The 19,205-nt window shown below is 38.3% G+C and overlaps 1 protein-coding gene across 2 annotated transcripts in view; it reads left to right on the top strand.

The window, feature by feature from the left end:
* WIF1 (WNT inhibitory factor 1) overlaps window positions 1-19,205 on the top strand; it is a 156,199-nt gene that overhangs the window by 64,384 nt on the left and 72,610 nt on the right. Inside the window, exons 1-3 of one of the 2 annotated variants that reach the window (XM_036865885.1) lie at window positions 7,388-7,408; window positions 8,232-8,512; window positions 9,012-9,151. In XM_036865885.1, coding sequence (XP_036721780.1) covers window positions 8,365-8,512; window positions 9,012-9,151 — 288 coding nt within the window. In that variant the 5' untranslated portion in view covers window positions 7,388-7,408; window positions 8,232-8,364. Of the gene's footprint in view, window positions 1-7,387; window positions 7,409-8,231; window positions 8,513-9,011; window positions 9,152-19,205 lie in introns of those variants that run through there. The other variant, XM_036865884.1, reaches the window with a different exon arrangement.

The following is a 19,205-nucleotide window of genomic DNA, read 5'->3' as shown; positions in this document are numbered from 1 at the left end:
TCCTATTAATGGATCTTTAGATAGTCTCAAGGTTTTTGCTTCTTTGTCTTTTACCATTACAAAGAGAATATCTTTGTAAATGTATTTTGGTGGTGTTTTTCCATGTATATTTATGGAATACCTAACAGTGGAAATATTGAGTCAGAGAATATATGCATTTTGAATTTTTGATGGATATTGGAAAATTAGAAATTATTCTCCAAAACGGATAAGTTGATTAACACGTTCATTAATAATATATGAGAGTATCTGTTTGCCTACTTTCTTGACAATACTTTATATTCAGTTATTTTAAAATTTATCTAATTTTTAATTTATCTAATTTTATATTTGTCAATTTTTATATTTTGGACATCAGTAAAATAAAACAATATCTCATTGTTTTGGTTTGCACCTCTTCCATTATGAATGAAGTTAAGCACCTTTTAGCCTTTTGTATTTCTATTTCTGTGAAACAGAAATCTATATTGTTGTCCATTTTTCTACTAGCTGACATGGTAAGCATAAGCATTATTGGTAAGGATAAGCATTTTGGAAATTTGAAGATTATCCCTCTGTCTGTCATATGTTTGCAGATATTTTCCCCAGTAATCTGTTTATGGTGTAGCTATTTTTATATTAATTGCTACATAGCTATTTAAAACATTTTTTCTGGCCAAATTTATTTATCTTTTCTTTTATGGCTTTCAAGTGTCTTGCTTAGAAAGGTCGTTCCCATTCTAAGCTTATACATACATTCACCTATGTGTTCTATCTTTTATAATTTTGTTTTTTATATGATATAATAATTTTTAGTAAATGTTTTATTGAAATATACACATAGAAAAGTGCACAAATCATAAATTCGTTCAATGTAACGAATTATCACAAAATAAACATTCCCATGTAGCAAACATCCAGATCAAGAAACAAAACATTACCAGCACCCTGAGGCACCTTTTACATCCCCTTCCAGTCATTACTCCCCTCCAAAGGTAATCCCTTCATTATCTTGACTTCTAATATTAGTTTTTCCTGTTTTGGGAATTTTAGTAAATGGAATCATGCAGTATGTGCCCTTTCGGTTTATTTAGCTCAACCTGATGTCTGTGAGAGTCATCTGTGTTGTGTGTAATTGTAGTTTGCATATTCTCATTGCCGTGTAGTATTCCATCGTACCAATAATAATAATTTATTAATTCATTCCACTGTTGATATTTGAGTTGTCTCCATTTGGGGGCCAAGATAAATAGTGCATGTCTTTGGATGGATAGGTGCACATTTTTTTTTCTTGGGCTTATCCATAGGAGTGCAATCACTGAGCTTTACTAGCTATTTCCAAACAGTTTTCCAAAATGATTCTACTAATTTACACTTTCATCAGCAGTATAGGTTTCACTTCTTCACCAACTTCATATAGTCTTTCTTTTTTAATGTTAAGCATTCTGATGGCAGTGAACTGGTTTCACTGTAGTTTTAACTCTGATTGCTAATGAAGTTCAGCAGCTTTTCATGTGTTAATTGGCCATTTAGATATGCTCTTTTGTGAAGTGCTTATTCAAGCCTTCTGCCCATTTTTCTACCGGATTGTTTGACCTTTTTCTTATGAATTTGTAGAAATTCTTTATATATTCTGGATAAGAGTCCTATATGCCCAAGTATCTTCTCCTACTTTATAGCTTGTCTTTTCATTCTCAATGCTATCTATTGATATAAAAAAGTCTTAATTTTAATATCACCTAATTTACCAATTTTTTCTTTTATGGTTAGTGTTTTTTGTGTCCTGATGAAACATGAATATTTTTTATTTCTTAAAAAATTTTTAAGCAGATTTAATTAAATGCAGTTGCCATATAATAAACTGCACATATTTAAAGTATATGATTTGTTCAACTTTTGGGAGTGATGGATAATGGATTTTATCTTGACTGTGATGATAGTTTCATGGTTGAATACATAGGTCAGAACATTAATTTTAATAGTTCAATAATAATTCATCTTATGAAGGTATTCTAATTTGTTTTCCATTTCTCTAATATTGGGCAGTACAATTGTTTTCCTTTTATTCCCAATTATAAAAAAAATAGTGCTGTTAAATGTCATAGGGATGAAACAGCATGGATGAACAGAAAATAATGGGTATGGTTTGTGGAAGACAAGATATGCTAGGTTGCTTGGCAATGCCATCACGTGAGGAAAGAAGAGCAGGAGTGTTACATGCGCTGATGAGGAATCCTCAAGCTGTGCTGTGCTTCAGTAATGAGCTGTCATGGGTTGTGATGTACAGTTCTTAAGTGATAAAGTATGCAAGCAGCATAGCAAGAAGTGCTGGCCTACGGTGGTGACAGCTGCCTACTTTGAGAGAAACTGACTGAGCAGGAGAGAAACAACCTTTCTTCTTCAAAGTGGTTTTTAATTACAAGAGCATCTGCCCATTAAAAAGAATATCAGAAAATATTTGTGCATAAAGTGAAAAATCATTCCCTCATCCCAGTCTCACTCCTCATAGGTTACCCTTGGAAATATTTTGGTATGCAACCTTTTAGACATTTTCTCTGCATGGTTTTATATACATATTAACTAAATAGATAGATAGGCAGATAGATATTGTGTTTGGTTTTTAAAAACAGGGCTGCATTAAAACAAGGCTTGGCAACTTGCTCTCTTTACTTGCTATCTTGTGTCTTGTGGCTCCCTTTCCATACCAGTGTGCTACAGGGGTGCCTGCTCCCCTCTTTCTCCAAACGCAGCTCAGTGTGCAGCTGATATGCCCTAGTCTCGGTCCCAACACCTGTCGTCACCAAAATAGCTCTGGCGGAGACCACAAGGCAGAGTGGCCAGCAGGATGGCAGTTTGCTGGGGTGAACGGGTGGCTGGGCAGTGGCAAGATCCTCCTCTACAGCAGGCTTTGTCCTTGTTCCCACACAACTGCACTTCCAGGCTGAGGGATGGCTCAGCCCCCTCAGGCACCTTCCCACTCCCTGTCCCATGGCCTCTCCTCCAGGCCATGAGTAGTGAGTAGCAAACTTCTGGGCCTCCAGAAGCCCAGCAAGTCAAGTAAATGAGTGGAGCAGGCTGGAAAGAAGAGTATTGTAACTGTACTTACACCACTACTCACACACATCCCCTTGGAAGGGAATATTGCCAGATGTCTCAGTTTTACTTGAGAAAGCCACGAGAAGCCAAAAAAAAGCCTCGAGAACCTGAAAATCCAAATTTTTATGAGAAATCCTTTGATTTTCAAATGTCAGCACTTTAGTATTTTTGTTATTGGAATATAGTTGATATTTACAATGTTGTGTTAGTTTCAGGTGTACAGCAAAGTGAATCAGTTATACATGTACATATATCCACTTTTTTTTAAAGATTCTTTTCCCATATAGGTCATTACAGAGTATTGAGTAGAGTTCCCTGTGCTATACAGTGGGTCCTTATTAGTTATCTATTTTCTATATAGTAGTGTATATATGTCAATCCCAATCTCCCAATTTATCCCCCTTTGCCCCCCGGGAACCATAAGTTTGTTTTCTACATCTGTGACTATTTCTGTTTTGTAAATAAGTTCATTTGTGCCATTGTTTTTAGATTCCACATATAAGCGATATCATATGATATTTGTCTTTCTCTGTGTGACTTACTTCACTCAGTATGACAATCTCTAAGTCCATCCATGTTGCTGCAAATGGCATTATTTCATTCTTTTTTATGGCTAAGTAGTATTCCATTGTATATTTATGCCACATCTTCTTTATCCACTCCTCTGTCAGTGGACATTTAGGTTGCTTCCATGTCTTGGCTATTGTAAATAACGCTGCAATGAACATTGGGGCGCATGTATCTTTTTGAAATATGTTTTTTTCTGGATATATGCCCAGGAGAAGGATTGCTGGATCACATGGTAATTCTATATTTAGTTTTGTAAAGAACCTCCATACTGTTCTCCATAATGGCTGTACCAATTTACATTCTCACTAGCAGCATAAGAGGGTTCCCTTTTCTCCACACCCTCTCCAGCATTTATTGTTTGTAGATTTTTTGATGATAGACATTCTGACCAGTGTGAGGTGATACCTCATTGTAGTTTTGATTTGCATTTCTCTAATAATGAGTGATGTTGAGCATCTTTTCATAGTATTTTAGTATTTTTGAATGTATCTAGGTCTACCATTTATTTTTAAAATAAACTTTATTTTTTAGAACAGTTTTAATTTACAGAAAAATGGCAACGATAGCACAGAGTTCCATAAATCCCGCACCCAGTTTTCCTTCAATTAACATTTTACATTAATATGGTATATTTGTCACAATTAATGAGCCAATATTGATACATTATTATTAATAGTTTATTCAGATTTCCTTAGTTTTTATCTGATGTCCTTTTTCTGTTCCAGAATCCCACCCAGGATACCTCATTGCATTTACTTGTCGTGTGTCCTTGGGCTCCTCCTGGCTGTGACCATTTCTCAGACTTTCCTTGTTTGTGATGACCTTGACAGTTTTAAGGATTACTGGTTAGGTATTTTGTAGAATGTCCTTCAGTTGGGTTTTTCTGATATTCTTCTCATGATTAGACAGAAGTTACGGGTTTTTAAGAGAAGACCACAGAGGTGAAGTACCATTCTCATCACATCATATCCAGGGTACATACTATCAGCATGACTTATCACTGTTGATATTGACCTTGATCACCTGGACAAGATCACCCATGTCTGTTAGGTCTCTCCGCTGTAAAGTTACTCTTTTTACCTCTTTCCATATGGAACTCTATGAAAGGAAGTCACTATGCGTAGCCTACACTTAAGAGTGGGGGGTTACGCTCCACCTGCTTGAGGACAGTGTCTCTCCATAAATTACTGAGAATTCTTCTCAGCACCGTTTCCATAACCAACTCCTACTTCCCTTTTTGGCTTCATCCATCCCTCTCTCCCCCACTCCAGCCTCATCGCACTGCAGATCAGTACATGCAGGCCCTGGATGGTACCATTCCTTCTCTCATCTCTGTTCTCACTATTGCTGGACATCCCTTGTCTCTCTCCCTTGCATGTTCAATTCCCCTTTAACCTTCAGAACTGCTTGCTCAAGTACCCGGGCCCCTAGGAAGTCTTACCAGAACCCAGTCTGCATTAGGGGACTTCTCTCCCAGTCCCAAAATACCCTGTGCACATCCCCATCCTGGCATTCATTCTTCTTTATTGTTCATTCTTAACAATCTCCCCTGTTAGACTGAGAGTTCAAGAGCAGGGGCTGTCTTTTTACTTGCCTTCCTATCCCCTGTACCTGTACAGTGCATACATCAGACACACAGTGTTTTTTTGAATGAATGAATGAATGAATGAACTAAAAAACTTTCAGAATCCCAGATATGAGATTTCTCCTTTGAATTTCCAGTCCTTTTGTCTTGTCAACAATCATTGTATATTGTATTCTGCCTTGAATTATGGTTACTTGGGTACTTATCTTTTCATTTTAATAGCTCCAGTGGTCTTCAAGGGCTGGGATCGTGTTTTGTTTCTCATGTAGTTTCGTGATATTTTTCACCGGCTTTGTCTTTCCTGTTGTTTCTAGGACAGTGTCTTGCACAAAATGGGTGTTTAATAAATATTTGTTGAATGAGTGAATGAGTTAATGAACAAATACATGAAGTTGCCTGCAAATGTAATTCACAAGAATGAATTACACAAGGAAAGGAAGGATAATGGACTGGAAAAATAAATGGTAGGATTTTCAAACTAAATGAAGTTAACTCGCAATACCTCCTAGCATATTATTTCCAACATTTTATCATGTGCAAATAAATATTGTTGCATTTTTATTTGAGCAGAGAAATTTTAAAACATGACTTTTTTTCTGAATGAAAAAGCCTCTTTGCTCTTTAACAATAGAAGGGAGAGTCCAGGACCTTCCCCCAAAAGATACACCATATTACTCTTGAAAATAGCTGACTGGTTCCTTCCTTCCCTTTAAAAACCAAAAGAGCCCAAATCCAATATTTTTAAATAACACTTTTCTCTATCATAAAATGTAATTTTTCTAAGTGTCCACTGCTGGGGAGAAGCGAACAGAGACCCGTTGTTCTGGAAAGAAAAATTCCTTACAGCACGATATACTACCAGCATCAGCAACACCAAATTCAACTGTTGCAGAAGGACCTCACTCAGAGGAAGGTGAATTAGGAGAGAATTTAGTCCCTCTTTTTCTCTACATAAAAAGTAAATTTTATGAAGGCTATTTCTCAGTTAGTATTTGATTAGAACAACCTGTAGAGGGAGTCCTTGCATCAAGAGTCGTAGGGGTTTGAACACTACTGAGGGGAAAAAATATTTTCAATTAAAACGACAACTTTCTGGAGTAAAGGAGAATGTCCATCGTGTTGCAAAATTATTATCTTCAACTGGGGGACAACTGGCATTACAATGCTAAAGTGCTTTAAGGGTTGCCGAATGTATATGAATACATTACATAAATGAATATTCACTGAAATAAAAACTCATGAAATCTTTGAAAAGAGGTAAATATTATTGTAAAGAAGAATGGCTGTGAAGCTTTGGATGCAAACAGACTTAATTATGATTTACTTATCAGTGGAGGTATAGTGGTTAAGAGAATAGGCTTTGAAACCAGAGTGCCTGGAAATTTGAACCCTGACTCTGCCTCTGACCCGGTAAGTAACCATAGTTACCACTGGGTAACCACAGTCAACTAACTTACTGGACCTTTTTGAGCCTTGTTTCCCCATCAATAAAATAGGAAAATAACAGTACCTATTTAAAAGAGTTGTGAGGATTAAGTAAGCACTTTAAAGTACTTTTACAATTAAAACACAAAGTTCAAATCCATTGTAGATTTCGTCTAGTTCTTTTCAAAGATCAACAGTTGCACAGTTGAAAATACTTCATAATTGGAAATACATATTCTGTTCTTTTTAGTAACTTCTCATGACCCAACGCTTAGCTGAATTCATGCACGTGTTCCGCTTCTCTTCCGTTGTTGCCGGTTTGCTCTCCCCTCTTGAGGTATCCACTGTTCTGCAAGGGACTGAGTGAAACAACACGCCCAGCCCCAGATGCTCAATCCTTGGGACATTTGTCCAGCATTCGGATGCCAAAAAATGCAGAAGTAAACAAGTCTTTTCTGAGTCTGAAATCTAAGTTAAAAAAATAAAAAAAAACCCTTTGCTTCCGTTTTCGTTGCTCATCCAAGGGATTAGGCAGGGGGTAAAACAAACCCTCTCTGCTGGGGTCGAGTCGGTGTGGTTGGGCTGGGGCCCACTGCCAGCCAACTACTCTTCCCACAGGCAACGCCAGATCCTTGGTGTTGCTCTAAAGCGCCTGCGATTTCAGGACCAGCGCGGCACGCCGCCAACTTTCTTAAAGTACCGGCAACTATGAAGATATTCACAACTTTTGGAAGCCCTATGCCAGCAGGTCAGGTAAGCCTGTCATCCAGAGCTCAGGGAACTCTTCCAAGTGCTTCCGGTGAGCAGGGAGAGGAGCCTCCACAGCTGTTAAAAAGCATCCTCCACGGTGTCAGGCAAGTGAGGAATGAAACCCCACGGCCCCGCCAACCTGAACGCCAGCCATCAGGGCACCACTGCACGGTCGCGTCTCGGGTTTTAAATGGATGGGAATGCGCCGTGTCAGCCTAGCGCGGATGGGTGAGGATAGGGTTTGCAGAGGTAGGAATGACAGTAGCGGAAAGGGAGAAGTGGAGGAATATGCGCCTTCATTTAGCCCCGGGGTACAAATGAGCGTTATCATCATTATCATCTGCGCTCAGTCAAGCCCTGTGAAGTCCGTTCACCCCACTTCCCTCCATTCTTGCCTCGTCTGGCCAGAGGCAGAAGCGAGGGACGTCCCAGAGGCGCCTATAAGCGCCCTTCTCCGCATCTCCCTCCACCACGTGCGCCTTTCGTGCGTGCTCCCACGCGGCGCACAGCGGCGTGGACGCGGCCTCCGGGGTCCCGCGCCGCCCCACCCCCGCGCGTCTCCCCAGCGCCGCCCAGTGGCGGCCGAGTGGGCCGAGCGCCTCCTCGTTCGCAGCGCACTTGCGCCGGCCCTTCCCGCTCTTCCTCTCCCGCTGTATTTAACCCTCTGACTGTTGGCCTCGCTCGGCGGGCTGGCATCTCCTGCTTTGCCAGTCTTGCGTCTCTGCTCTCCCCTCTTCCTCCTGCTCTCCACCCCCCCCCCCTTGCCCTGCTCTCGCCGGTTCTTCCACTCCCTCCTCCTCTTCCTCCTCACGCTCACTCGCATCAGAGCCGGGAGGCTACACGCCCAGCTGTCTACGCGGGAACGGCTCCGGTTGAGAGACAACTTAACGGCTGCAGGTTGGGTAGGTGCGGCAGGAGTTTCAGCTGCGAGAGCCACCAGCCAGGAGGTCCGGAGTAGTATGGCCCGGAGAAGCGCCTTCCCTGCCGCCGCGCTCCGAGTCTGGAGCATCCTCCCGTGCCTGCTCGTGCTGCGGGCGGAGGTCGGGCAGCCGCGGGAGGAAAGCCTGTACCTGTGGATCGATGCTCACCAGGCGAGAGTGCTCATAGGTAAGGTTTCGCGCCTAACACGGGAGCTTCTGCTTCTTCCCCTGCCTGGGTCTTCGCTCTCTGTCCAGCTTTTCCATTAAAGGAGGAGAGATGCATACATTTAGTATGTTTTCAAAGCTTAATTTCCAAGGAAGATTGGTCTCCCCCTTTTAATTAGCTATTTTCCATCTAAAAGCGGTAGAAACTTCTCTCTCAAGAGACTTAAGCTGATCTAGTGTTCTGATCATGCTGTTGCTAGTTTCTACAATCCTACGTTTTTAGGTGGACCCAGCATTTGCTAGCACCAGTTAACTCCACGTCCACTCCTTTTCCCTGAAAGCATGCGTCTTTGGCATCATTCTTATCACCCACAGGCATATCAATTGGTACGAAGGCAGGTGCCTTGTGAAAAGAAATGACCCATTACTAGTTCTTTGATGTTCTTTTTGCGTGCAAGTTCTTATTTGGATGCTTTTAAGTCCAGCTAGTTTGACAGTTTTATTTGTTTTTTTAAAACCAGGATTTGAAGAAGATATCTTGATTGTTTCAGAGGGGAAAATGGCCCCTTTTACACATGATTTCAGAAGAGCACAACAGAGAATGCCAGCCATTCCTGTCAATATCCATTCCATGAATTTCACTTGGCAAGCTGAAGGGCAGGTGAGTTATGTTAACCAGAAAGGTTGAGGAAAATTACCCTTTAATATTTACAGCACCTGATGGCAGGTAGAAATAATACTATATAGTGTGTAGTCGGCTACATGTTTTTTACAGTTTTTAAGAGTGATTTCTCATCTGATCTCCAAAGCATATAAAGAGTTAACTCTCATTTATTTAAACATGTCACATAAATTAAAGATTCCCAAAAGAAAGGGGTAGGCAAAGTGCCTAAGGTCACTATTTTGATAAGTCTCAATGTCTTCAGGCTGCTGGAAATATAATGACCTCAAATACCAACATTACTTTTTTTTCTGTGTTCACTGACATTGAAATTTAACATAATATTTAAGACTTTTTTCTGTAGTATATACCAACCACCTGTGACATTGTTTACACTTCACAACAAATTTTAAAGTCGATAAGTATTTTTGACATTGTGCCTTTGAAAAAAATTGGTACGTTGAGTGTTATTCACTGGAATGATGTGAACACTATATATTTCTGGCAAGAATTCACAGACTCAAAAAGTGTCATATAAGAATGTTTGTAACATATTGCAAGCTACTGTTTTTTTAAATACTTTCATATGGAAAAAAAAACTACACTATATTTTTATGAAGTGTTCCTTTTATTTCTTAGCACATTAGCATCTTTTGTATGTTACCTTTTGTAGAGGTTCAGTATTACATAAATGACCTCTAATTTGGGAAAGAAAGGGAGAATAAACATTATGTGAGTTTAGTTTCTTTTGTGCAGTTGGAGAATTTACTGTAGAGGCCAAATGGTAAGTAAGAAATTCTTTTGCTCGTTAGTTGGTAAAATGTGTCTACTTATGAAAATCATTGTAATTATAATTAAAGTCACATTTTCAGGTCTTTTTATTCTAAAACTGTTTAAATGGATATCTTCATAAAGAATGTGATCCAGAAAACACTTTATAAAAATTAGCTATTTTGAATTGAGACACCACTAGCGTTCCCTCTAATTACCTGTTGTAGTATGGGCGTGGCCATTTTAGCTGCCTTTTTTCCTTCAGGTCTGTTCTCTCATTTTTCCTTTCTAAAACAGATCAAATCTAGACCCTTCAACACTTCCATTGTCATAAAGGAATAGATGTTTTGGATCCACCAAAGTTCCTAACAGGAAGGTCATCTATTCTAATACCCCCATTCTGCAGATAAGTTCACTGAGGCTCCTATTGCTCTATAGGGAGAGTATTCCTCTTTTTTTTTTTTTTTCCTACAGTTTCCTCTTCATAGATACTTTATGGACAACTAATTTTGAAATATTATGAAATCAGTAATAAATCAGTGAATGACCTTTTATTATCTCCTTTTCTTTTTCACCTGAATCTATTGTGTTTGACCGCTTGTCAGCTGGGATCAATATTTTTAAAAAGAACATTTTCTTTACTTATAAAGAAAATGGATTTGTAAGAACCATTAGAAGGTAGTTTGACTTGCACCCCTCCCTAGCTGAAAGGGTTCAGTAACTGCACTTGAAGTAGAAAATGTCAATAGCTCTGATTGATTGATTGATTGATCAATTTATTTTTCCCATGAGTTTGTCTTCTGAAGAATGGAATTTGAAGCAAAGGCTTAAGTTCCATGCTGTCTCCCCTTTGCAAACGTTGGCATATTGTTGAGTACAAAATGGATTGCATATCAAACAATCTCAGGACTATTTCTTGTAGGGGATTAGAGAAGATGGTAGAACTGGCATGGAGATGAAGCTTCTAGAATCTTTCCCTCTCTTGTTTAGGTGTTGATTACCCATGTGGATTATGCAGGCCAATATTAGCACCTCAGTTATCGTACTCTCTATATCCAGTCTGCTCCAGATAGGTTACCACAGGTAACTGTGTGAAATCTGGTATGTTTTTTTTTGGAGCAGTGTGGGGTACTGGGAAGGGGGAAAGGATCTACACAATGCCAAACAGCAAGATGTTTTAAAATATTATTTAAATTTGACTAATGCCAATAAAGTTCTGTGATTCCAGCACCATAATTTTTGAAATGCATGGAAATTTTGAATATGGGAAAAATGACTTCAAAACCAATTAAGTATTTTGAAAGGCATCTTTGGCTAAAGCCAAACCACATCAAAATATCTACATGGAAAATGAAAAGTTCAGTCCATTATCTAGTTATTTCATTCAAAAGAATATCAAACATTTAGGAATTTCAACACAAGCAAAATACATAGCTGATTAATGAAATTTTAAACTTAATATTTAAGTGTTTTGGAAACATGTGGAAAAAGTTAAAATAACTTTAGGATTGAAGATCTAGCAGAGGCAGTAGGTGTTATCTACTTCCAATAAAGTATTATCCAGTAACCCAAGGGGTTCTTGGAGCCATTTAAAATAACTTTCATGTTCTACTTCAAACAAATGCAAATAAAAAGTACAGTGAGAATCATTTCCTCACATCACATTGGTCAAGTTTTTTAAAAGTGTTTTTAGTATGTGGAGAATTATGCGTACTTATTTGTAGCTGATGCGTATGTTAGCCTTTCTGCAGGGCAGTTTGACTTTGATGGCAAAAGGCTTGACATAGATCCTTTGACTAGGAAATTTTACTTCCAGAGATTCCTCCTAAGGAAATAATCATGGATATGAATAAAGTTTTTGGTGCAAGTCTGTTCCTGGTCATGCTATTTATAAAAGTGAAAAACGGCAGAACCTAGAGGTCCGTGATAGTGGCAAGAAGCATTAATAAGAATATTCTAGACATCTACTCAATGCTATGGAAGGATGTTCATGACAAATTAAGTCAATCATCTATAACAGTATATTCTGTTTGGTTCCATTACAGAATATGTGGGGAGGCATAGGAAAACATGTCTGATAAAGGTCTAATCCTCCAAGGTGTTCACATTAGTTATATCTACATGTATTATGTTTTGGTTTTTCCACAGTGAATGTGTATTGATTTGTAATTTTAAAAATTATTTTACATTAAACATGTGTAAAGAGTTGTACTTTAGAGTTTAAAATTGTACGATGTTCTGTATTGTAAGTAGTTTATTTCATTTATTATCCAGTATCATTTATCCACTACATATCACTCACAAAATGGTAAAAGAATTTGATTTCATGGCCAATTGTAACCTATGTAGCACAAATTTGCTAATGTTTACCTTATTCTTACCTACCAGTTTCTTGTGAAATCTTCAAAAATCTGCTTTGCAAAGCTTTCCTGCCTGAAATCCAACTCCCTGGCCTCTTCCTCTCCCTGTAATCCTCATTTTCCGTGGAAAACCCTGTCTCCACCTTATCTGCAATTTAAAATATTCATTTTCTGACATGCTCCTTCTCAAGGCTTTTTTTTTTTTTTTTTTTTTGGCTGCACTGGGTCTTCGATGTGGCCGGTGGATTCTTCTTTGTTGTGGCGTGTGGGCTTCTCTAGGTGTGGCACATCACAAGCCTTTTAGATTAGAGAAGAATTTCTACTACAGAGGCTTAGGCTTAAAGGATTTTTGGTAATTAAAGTGAAAATACTCTTTATTACTGTACATAACTTATAATAGTTGATATTTTTCAATGAGGCATTCCTTATTCTAGTTTTTCCCTAAATTTGAGACAAACAACAAGGACCTACTGTATAGCACAGGGAACTGTATTCAATATCTTGTAATAACCTATAATGGAAAAGAATCTGAAAAAGAATCTGTATATCTGAACCACTTTGCTGTACACCTAAAACTAACACTATATATTTTTTTCTAAGTGTGCACTACAGTATTTTTTTTTAACAGCTTTATTGGAGTATAATTGCTTTACAATGGTGTGTTAGTTTCTGCTTTATAACAAAGTAAATCAGCTATACATATACATATATCCCCATATATCCCCGTATCTCCTCCCTCTTGCATCTCCCTCCCATTCTCCCTATCCCACCCCTCTAGGTGGTCACAAAGCACTGAGCTGATTTCCCTGTGCTATGCAGCTGCTTCCCACTAGCTATCTGTTTTACATTTGGTAGTGTATATATGTCCATGCCACTCTCTCACTTCATCCCAGCTTACCCTTCCCCCTGCCCGTGTCCTCAAGTCCATTCTCTATGTCTGCGTCTTTATTCCTGTCCTGCCCCAGGTTCCTCAGAACCATTTTTTTTTTTTTTTTTTAGATTCCATATGTATGTGTTAGCATATGGTATTTGTTTTTCTCTTTCTGACTAACTTCACTCTGTATGACAGACCCTAGGTCCATCCACCTCACTACAAATAACTCAGTTTCGTTTCTTTTTATAGCTGAGTAATATTCCATTGTATATATGTGCCACATCTTCTTTATCCATTCCTCTGTCGATGGACACTTAGGTTGCTTCCATGTGCTGGCTATTGTAAATAGAGCTGCAATGAACATTGTGGTACATGACTCTTTTTGAATTATGGTTTTCTCAGGCTAAATGCCCAGTAGTGAGATTGCTGGGTCGTATGGTAGTTCTATTTTTAGTTTTTTTAAGGAATCTCCATAATGTTCTCCATAGTGGCTGTATCAATTTACATTCCCACCAACAGTGCAGAAGGGTTCCCTTTTCTCCACACCCAATCCAGCATTTGTTGTTTGTAGATTTTTTGATGATGGCCATTCTGACTGGTGTGAGGTGATACCTCACTGTAGTTTTGATTTCCATTTCTCTAATGATTAGTGATGTTGAGCATCCTTTCATGTGTTTGTTGGCAATCTGTATGTCTTCTTTCGAGAAATGTCTGTTTAGGTCTTCTGCCCATTTTTGATTGGGTTGTTGGTATTTTTGATATTGAGCTGCATGAGCTGCTTGTAAATTTTGGAGATTAATCCTTTGTCAGTTGCTTCATTTGCAAATAGTTTTGCCCATTCTGAAGGTTGTCTTTTCGTCTCGTTTATGGTTTCCTTTGCTGTGCAAAAGCTTTTAAGTTACATTAGGTCCCATTTGTTTATTTTTGTTTTTATTTCCATTGCTCTAGGAGGTGGGTCAAAAAGGATCTTGCTGTGGTTTATGTCACAGTGTTCTGCCTATGTTTTCCTCTAAGAGTTTTAAAGTGTCTGGCCTTATATTTAGACCTTAATGCATTTTGAGTTTATTTTTGTGTATGGTGTTAGGGAGTGTTCTAATTTCATTCTTTTATAAGTAGCTGTCCAGTTTTCCCAGCACCACTTATTGAAGAAGGCTGTCTTTTCTCCATTGTATATTCTTGCTTCCTCCCATATGTGCATGGGTTTATCTCTGGCCTTTCTATCCTGTTCCATTGACCTATATTTCTGTTATTGTGCCAGTACCATACTGTCTTGATTACTGTAGCTTTGTAGTATACTATGAAGTCTGGGAGCCTGATTCCTCCAGCTCTGATTTTCTTTCTCAAGGTTGCTTTGGCTATTCAGGGTCTTTTGTGTTTCCATACAAATTGTGAAATTTTTTGTTCTAGTTCTGTGAAAAATGCCATTGGCAGTTTGATAGGAATTGCATTGAATCTGTAGATTGCTTTGGGTACTATAGTCATTTTCACAATGTTGATTTTTCCAATCCAAGAACATGGTATATCTCTTCATCTGTTTGTATTACCTTTAATTTCTTTCATCAGTGTCTTATAGTTTTCTGTGTACAGGTCTTTTGTCTCCTTAGGTAGGTTTATTCCTAGGTATTTTATTCTTTTGGTTGCAATGGTAAATGGGAATGTTTCCTTAATTTCTCTTTCAGAGTTTTCATCATTAGTGTATAGGAATGCAAGAGACTTCTGTGCATTAATTTTGTATCCTGCTACTTTACCAAATTCATTGATTAGCTCTAGTAGTTTTCTGGTAGCATCTTTAGGATTCTCTATGTATAGTATCATGTCATCTGCAAACAGTGACAGCTTTACTTCTTCTTTTCCAATTTGGATTCCTTTTATTTCTTTTTCTTCTCCGACTGCTGTGACTAAAACTTCCAAAACTTTGTTAAATACTAGAGGTGAGAGTGGGCAACCTTGTCTTGTTCCTGATCTTAGTGGAAATGGTTTCATTTTTTCACCATTAAGAACAATGTTGGCTGTGGGTTTGTCACATATGGCCTTTATTATGTTGAGGTAAGTTCCCTCTATGCCTACTTTCTGGAGGGTTTTTATCATAAATGGGTATTAAATTTTGTCGAAAGCTTTTTCTGCATCTATTGAGATGATCATATTGTTTTTATCCATGTTTGTTAATATGGTGTATCACATTGATTTGCGTATATTGAAGAATCCTTGCATTCCTGGGATAAACCCCACTTGATCATGGTGTATGATCCTTTTAATGTGCTGTTGGATTCTGTTTGTGAGTATTTTGTTAAGGATTTTTGCATCTATGTTCATCAGTGATATTGGCCTGTAGTTTTCTTTCTTTGTGACAGTGTTGTCTGGTTTTGGTATCAGAGTGATGGTGGCCTCGTAGAATGAGTTTGGGAGTGTTCCTCCCTCTGCTATATTCTGGAAGAGTTTGAGAAGGATAGGTGTTAGCTCTTCTCTAAGTGTTTGATACAATTCACCTGTGAAGCCATCTGGTCCTGGACTTTTGTTTGTTGGAAGATTTTTAATCACAATCTCAATTTCAGTGCTTGTGATTGGTCTGTTTATATTTTCTATTTCTCTCTGGTTCAGTCTCAGAAGATTGTGCTTTTCTAAGAATTTGTCCATTTCTTCCAGGTTGTCCATTTTATTGGCATAGAGTTGCTTGTAGTAATCTCTCATGATCCTTTGTTTTTCTGCAGTGTCAGTTGTTACCTCTCCTTTTTCATTTCTAATTGTATTGATTTGAGTCTTCTCCCTTCTTTTCGTGATGAGTGTGGCTAATGGTTTATCAATTTTGTTTATCTTCTCAAAGAGCCAGCTTATAGTGTTATTGACCTTTGCTATTGTTTCCTTCATTTCTTTTTCATTTATTTCTGATCTGATCTTTATGATTTCTTTCCTTCTGCTAACTTTGGGGTTTTTTTGGTTCTTCTTTCTGTAATTGCTTTAGGTGTAAGGTTAGGTTGTTTATTTGAGATGTTTCTTGTTTCTTGAAGTAGGATTGTATTGCTATAAACTTCCTTCTTACAACTGCTTTTGCTGCTTCCCATAGGTTTTGGGTCATCGTGTTTTCATTGTCATTTGTTTCTAGGTATTTTTTGATTTCCTCTTTGATTTCTTCAGTGATCTCTTGGTTATTTAGTAGTGTATTGTTTAGCCTCCATGTGTTTGAATTTTTTACAGATTTTTTTCCTGTAATTGATATCTAGTCTCATAGCGTTGTGGTCGGAAAAGATACTTGATACGATTTCAATATTCTTACATATACCAAGGCTTGATTTGTGACCCAAGATGTTATCTATCTTAGAGAATGTTGCATGAGCGCTTGAGAAGAAAGTGTATTCTGTTGTTTTTTGATGGAATGTCCTATAAATGTCAATTAAGTCCATCTTGTTTAATGTATCATTTAAAGCTTGTGTTTCCTTATTTATTTTCATTTTGGATGATCTGTCCATTGGTGAACGTGGGGTGTTAAAGTCCCCTACTATGATTGTGTTACCGTTGATTACCCCTTTTATGGCTGTTAGCATTTGCCTTATGTATTGAGGTGCTCCTATGTTGGGTGCATAAATATTTACAGTTGTTATATCTTCTTCTTGGATTGATCCCTTGATCATTATGTAGTGTCCTTCTTTGTCTCTTGTAATAGTCTTTATTTTAAAGTCTATTTTGTCTGATATGGGAATTGTTATTCCAGCATTCTTTTGATTTCCATTTGCATGGAATATCTTTTTCCATCCCCTCACTTTCAGTCTGTATGTGTCCCTAGGTCTGAAGTGGGTCTCTTGTAGACATCATATATACAGGTCTTGTTTTTGTATCCATTCAGCCAGACTGTGTGTTTTGGTTGGAGCATTTAATCCATTTACATTTAAGGTAATTATTGATATGGATGTTCCTATTACCATTTTCTTAATTGTTTTGGGTTTGTTATTGTAGGTCTTTTCCTTCTCTTATGTTTCCTGCCTCGAGAAGTTCCTTTAGCATTTTTGAAAGCTGGTTTGGTGGTGCTGAATTCTCTTAGCTTTTGCTTGTCTGTAAAGGTTTTAATTTCTCCATCAAATCTGAGTGAGACCCTTGCTGGGTAGAGTAATCTTGGTTGTAGGTTTTTCCCTTTCATCACTTTAAATATGTCCTGCCACTCCCTCCTGGCTTGCAGAGTTTCTGCTGAAAGATCAGCTGTTAACCTTATGGGGGATTCCCTTGTATGTTATTTGTTGTTTATCCCTTGCTGCTTTTAATATTTTTTCTTTGTATTTAATTTTTGATAGTTTGATTAATATGTGTCTTGGTGTGGTTCTCCTCGGATTTATCCTGTATGGGACTCTCTGCGCTTCCTGGACTTGATTAACTATTTCCTTTCCCATATTAGGAAAGATTTCAACTATAAGCTCTTCAAATATTTCCTCAGTCCCTTTCTTTTTCTCTTCTTCTTCTGGGACCCCTATAATTTGAATGTTGGTGCATTTAATGTTGTCCCAGAGGTCTCTTAGACTGTCCTCAATTCTTTTCATTCTTTTTTCTTTATTCTGCTCTGTGGTAGTTATTTCCACTATTTTGTCTTCCAGGTCACTTATCCGTTCTTCTGCCTCAGTTATTCTGCTATTGATCCCTTCTAGAGAATTCCTAATTTCATTTATTGTGCTGTTCATCACTGTTTGTTTGCTCTTTAGTTCTTCTAGGTCCTTGTTACATGTTTCTTGTATTTTCTCCATTCTATTTCCAAGATTTTGGCTCATCTTTACTATCATTACTCTGAATTCTTTTTCAGGTAGACTGCCTATTTCCTCTTCATTTGTTTGGTCTGGTGGGTTTTTGCCTTGCTCCTTCATCTGCTGTGTCTTTCTCTGTCTTCTCATTTTGCTTAACTTACTGTGTTTGGGGTCTCCTTTTCGCAGGCTGCAGGTTCGTAGTTCCCATTTTTTTTGGTGTCTGCCTCCAGTGGCTAAGGTTGGTTCAGTGGGTTGTGTAGGCTTCCTGGTGGAGGGGACTGGTGCCTGTGTTCTGGTGGATGAGGCTGGATCTTGTCTTTCTGGTGGGCAGGACCGCATCTGGTGGTGTGTTTTGGGGTGTCTGTGACCTTATTATGATTTTAGGCAACCTCTCTGCTAATGGGTAGGGTTGTGTTCCTGTCTTGCTATTTGTTTGGCATAGGGTGTCCAGTACTGTAGCTTGCTGGTTGTTGAGTGGAGCTGGTTCTTAACGTTGAGATGGAGATATCTGGGAGAGCTTTCGCCATTTGATATGTGGAGCCGGGAGGTCTCTGGTGGACCAGTGTCCTGAACTTGGCTCTCCCACCTCAGAGGCACAGGCGTGACACCCGGCCAGAGCACCAAGACCCTGTTAGCCACACGGCTCAGAAGAAAAGGGAGAAAGAAAGAAAGAAAGAAAGAAAGAGAGAGAGAGGGAGGGAGGGAGGGAGGGACAGAGGGAGAAAGAAAGAGAGAGAGAGAGAGGGAGGGAGGGAGAGAGAGAGAGAGAGAGGGAGGGAGGGAGAGAGAGAGAGAGAGAGGGAGGGAGGGAGAGAGAGAGAGAGAGAGAGAGAGAGAGAGAGAGGGAGGGAGGGAGAGAGAGAGAGAGAGAGGGAGGGAGGGAGAGAGAGAGAGAGAGAGAGAAAGAAAGAAAGAAAAGAAAGTTATTAAAATAAAAAATTAAAAATTATTAAAAATTTTAAAAAAAGTAATAAAAAAAAGAAAGAAAGAAGAGAGCAACCAAACCAACAAAAAATCCACCAGTGATAACAAGTGCTAAAAACTATACTAAAAAAAAAAAAAACGACAGACAGAACCCTAGGACAAATGGTAAAATCAAAGCTATACAGACAAAATCACACAAAGGAGCATACACAAAAGTATGCTCTTTTGTGAGCATACTCACAAAAAGAGAAAAGGAAAAATATATATATATCTATATGTAAAAAAAAAAAAAATAGGAGAGCAACCAAATCAATAAACTAATCTATCAATGATAATAAACTCAAATACTAAAGTAAGATAAACATAAAACCAGAAACAAACTAGATGCAGAAAGCAAACCCCAA

This window comes from Balaenoptera musculus, chromosome 10, assembly GCF_009873245.2.
Source record: "Balaenoptera musculus isolate JJ_BM4_2016_0621 chromosome 10, mBalMus1.pri.v3, whole genome shotgun sequence".
Classification (NCBI taxonomy): domain Eukaryota; kingdom Metazoa; phylum Chordata; class Mammalia; order Artiodactyla; family Balaenopteridae; genus Balaenoptera; species Balaenoptera musculus.
The sequence above is the reverse complement of the archived record's forward strand: the minus strand, read 5'-3'. Positions and strand labels throughout refer to the sequence as shown.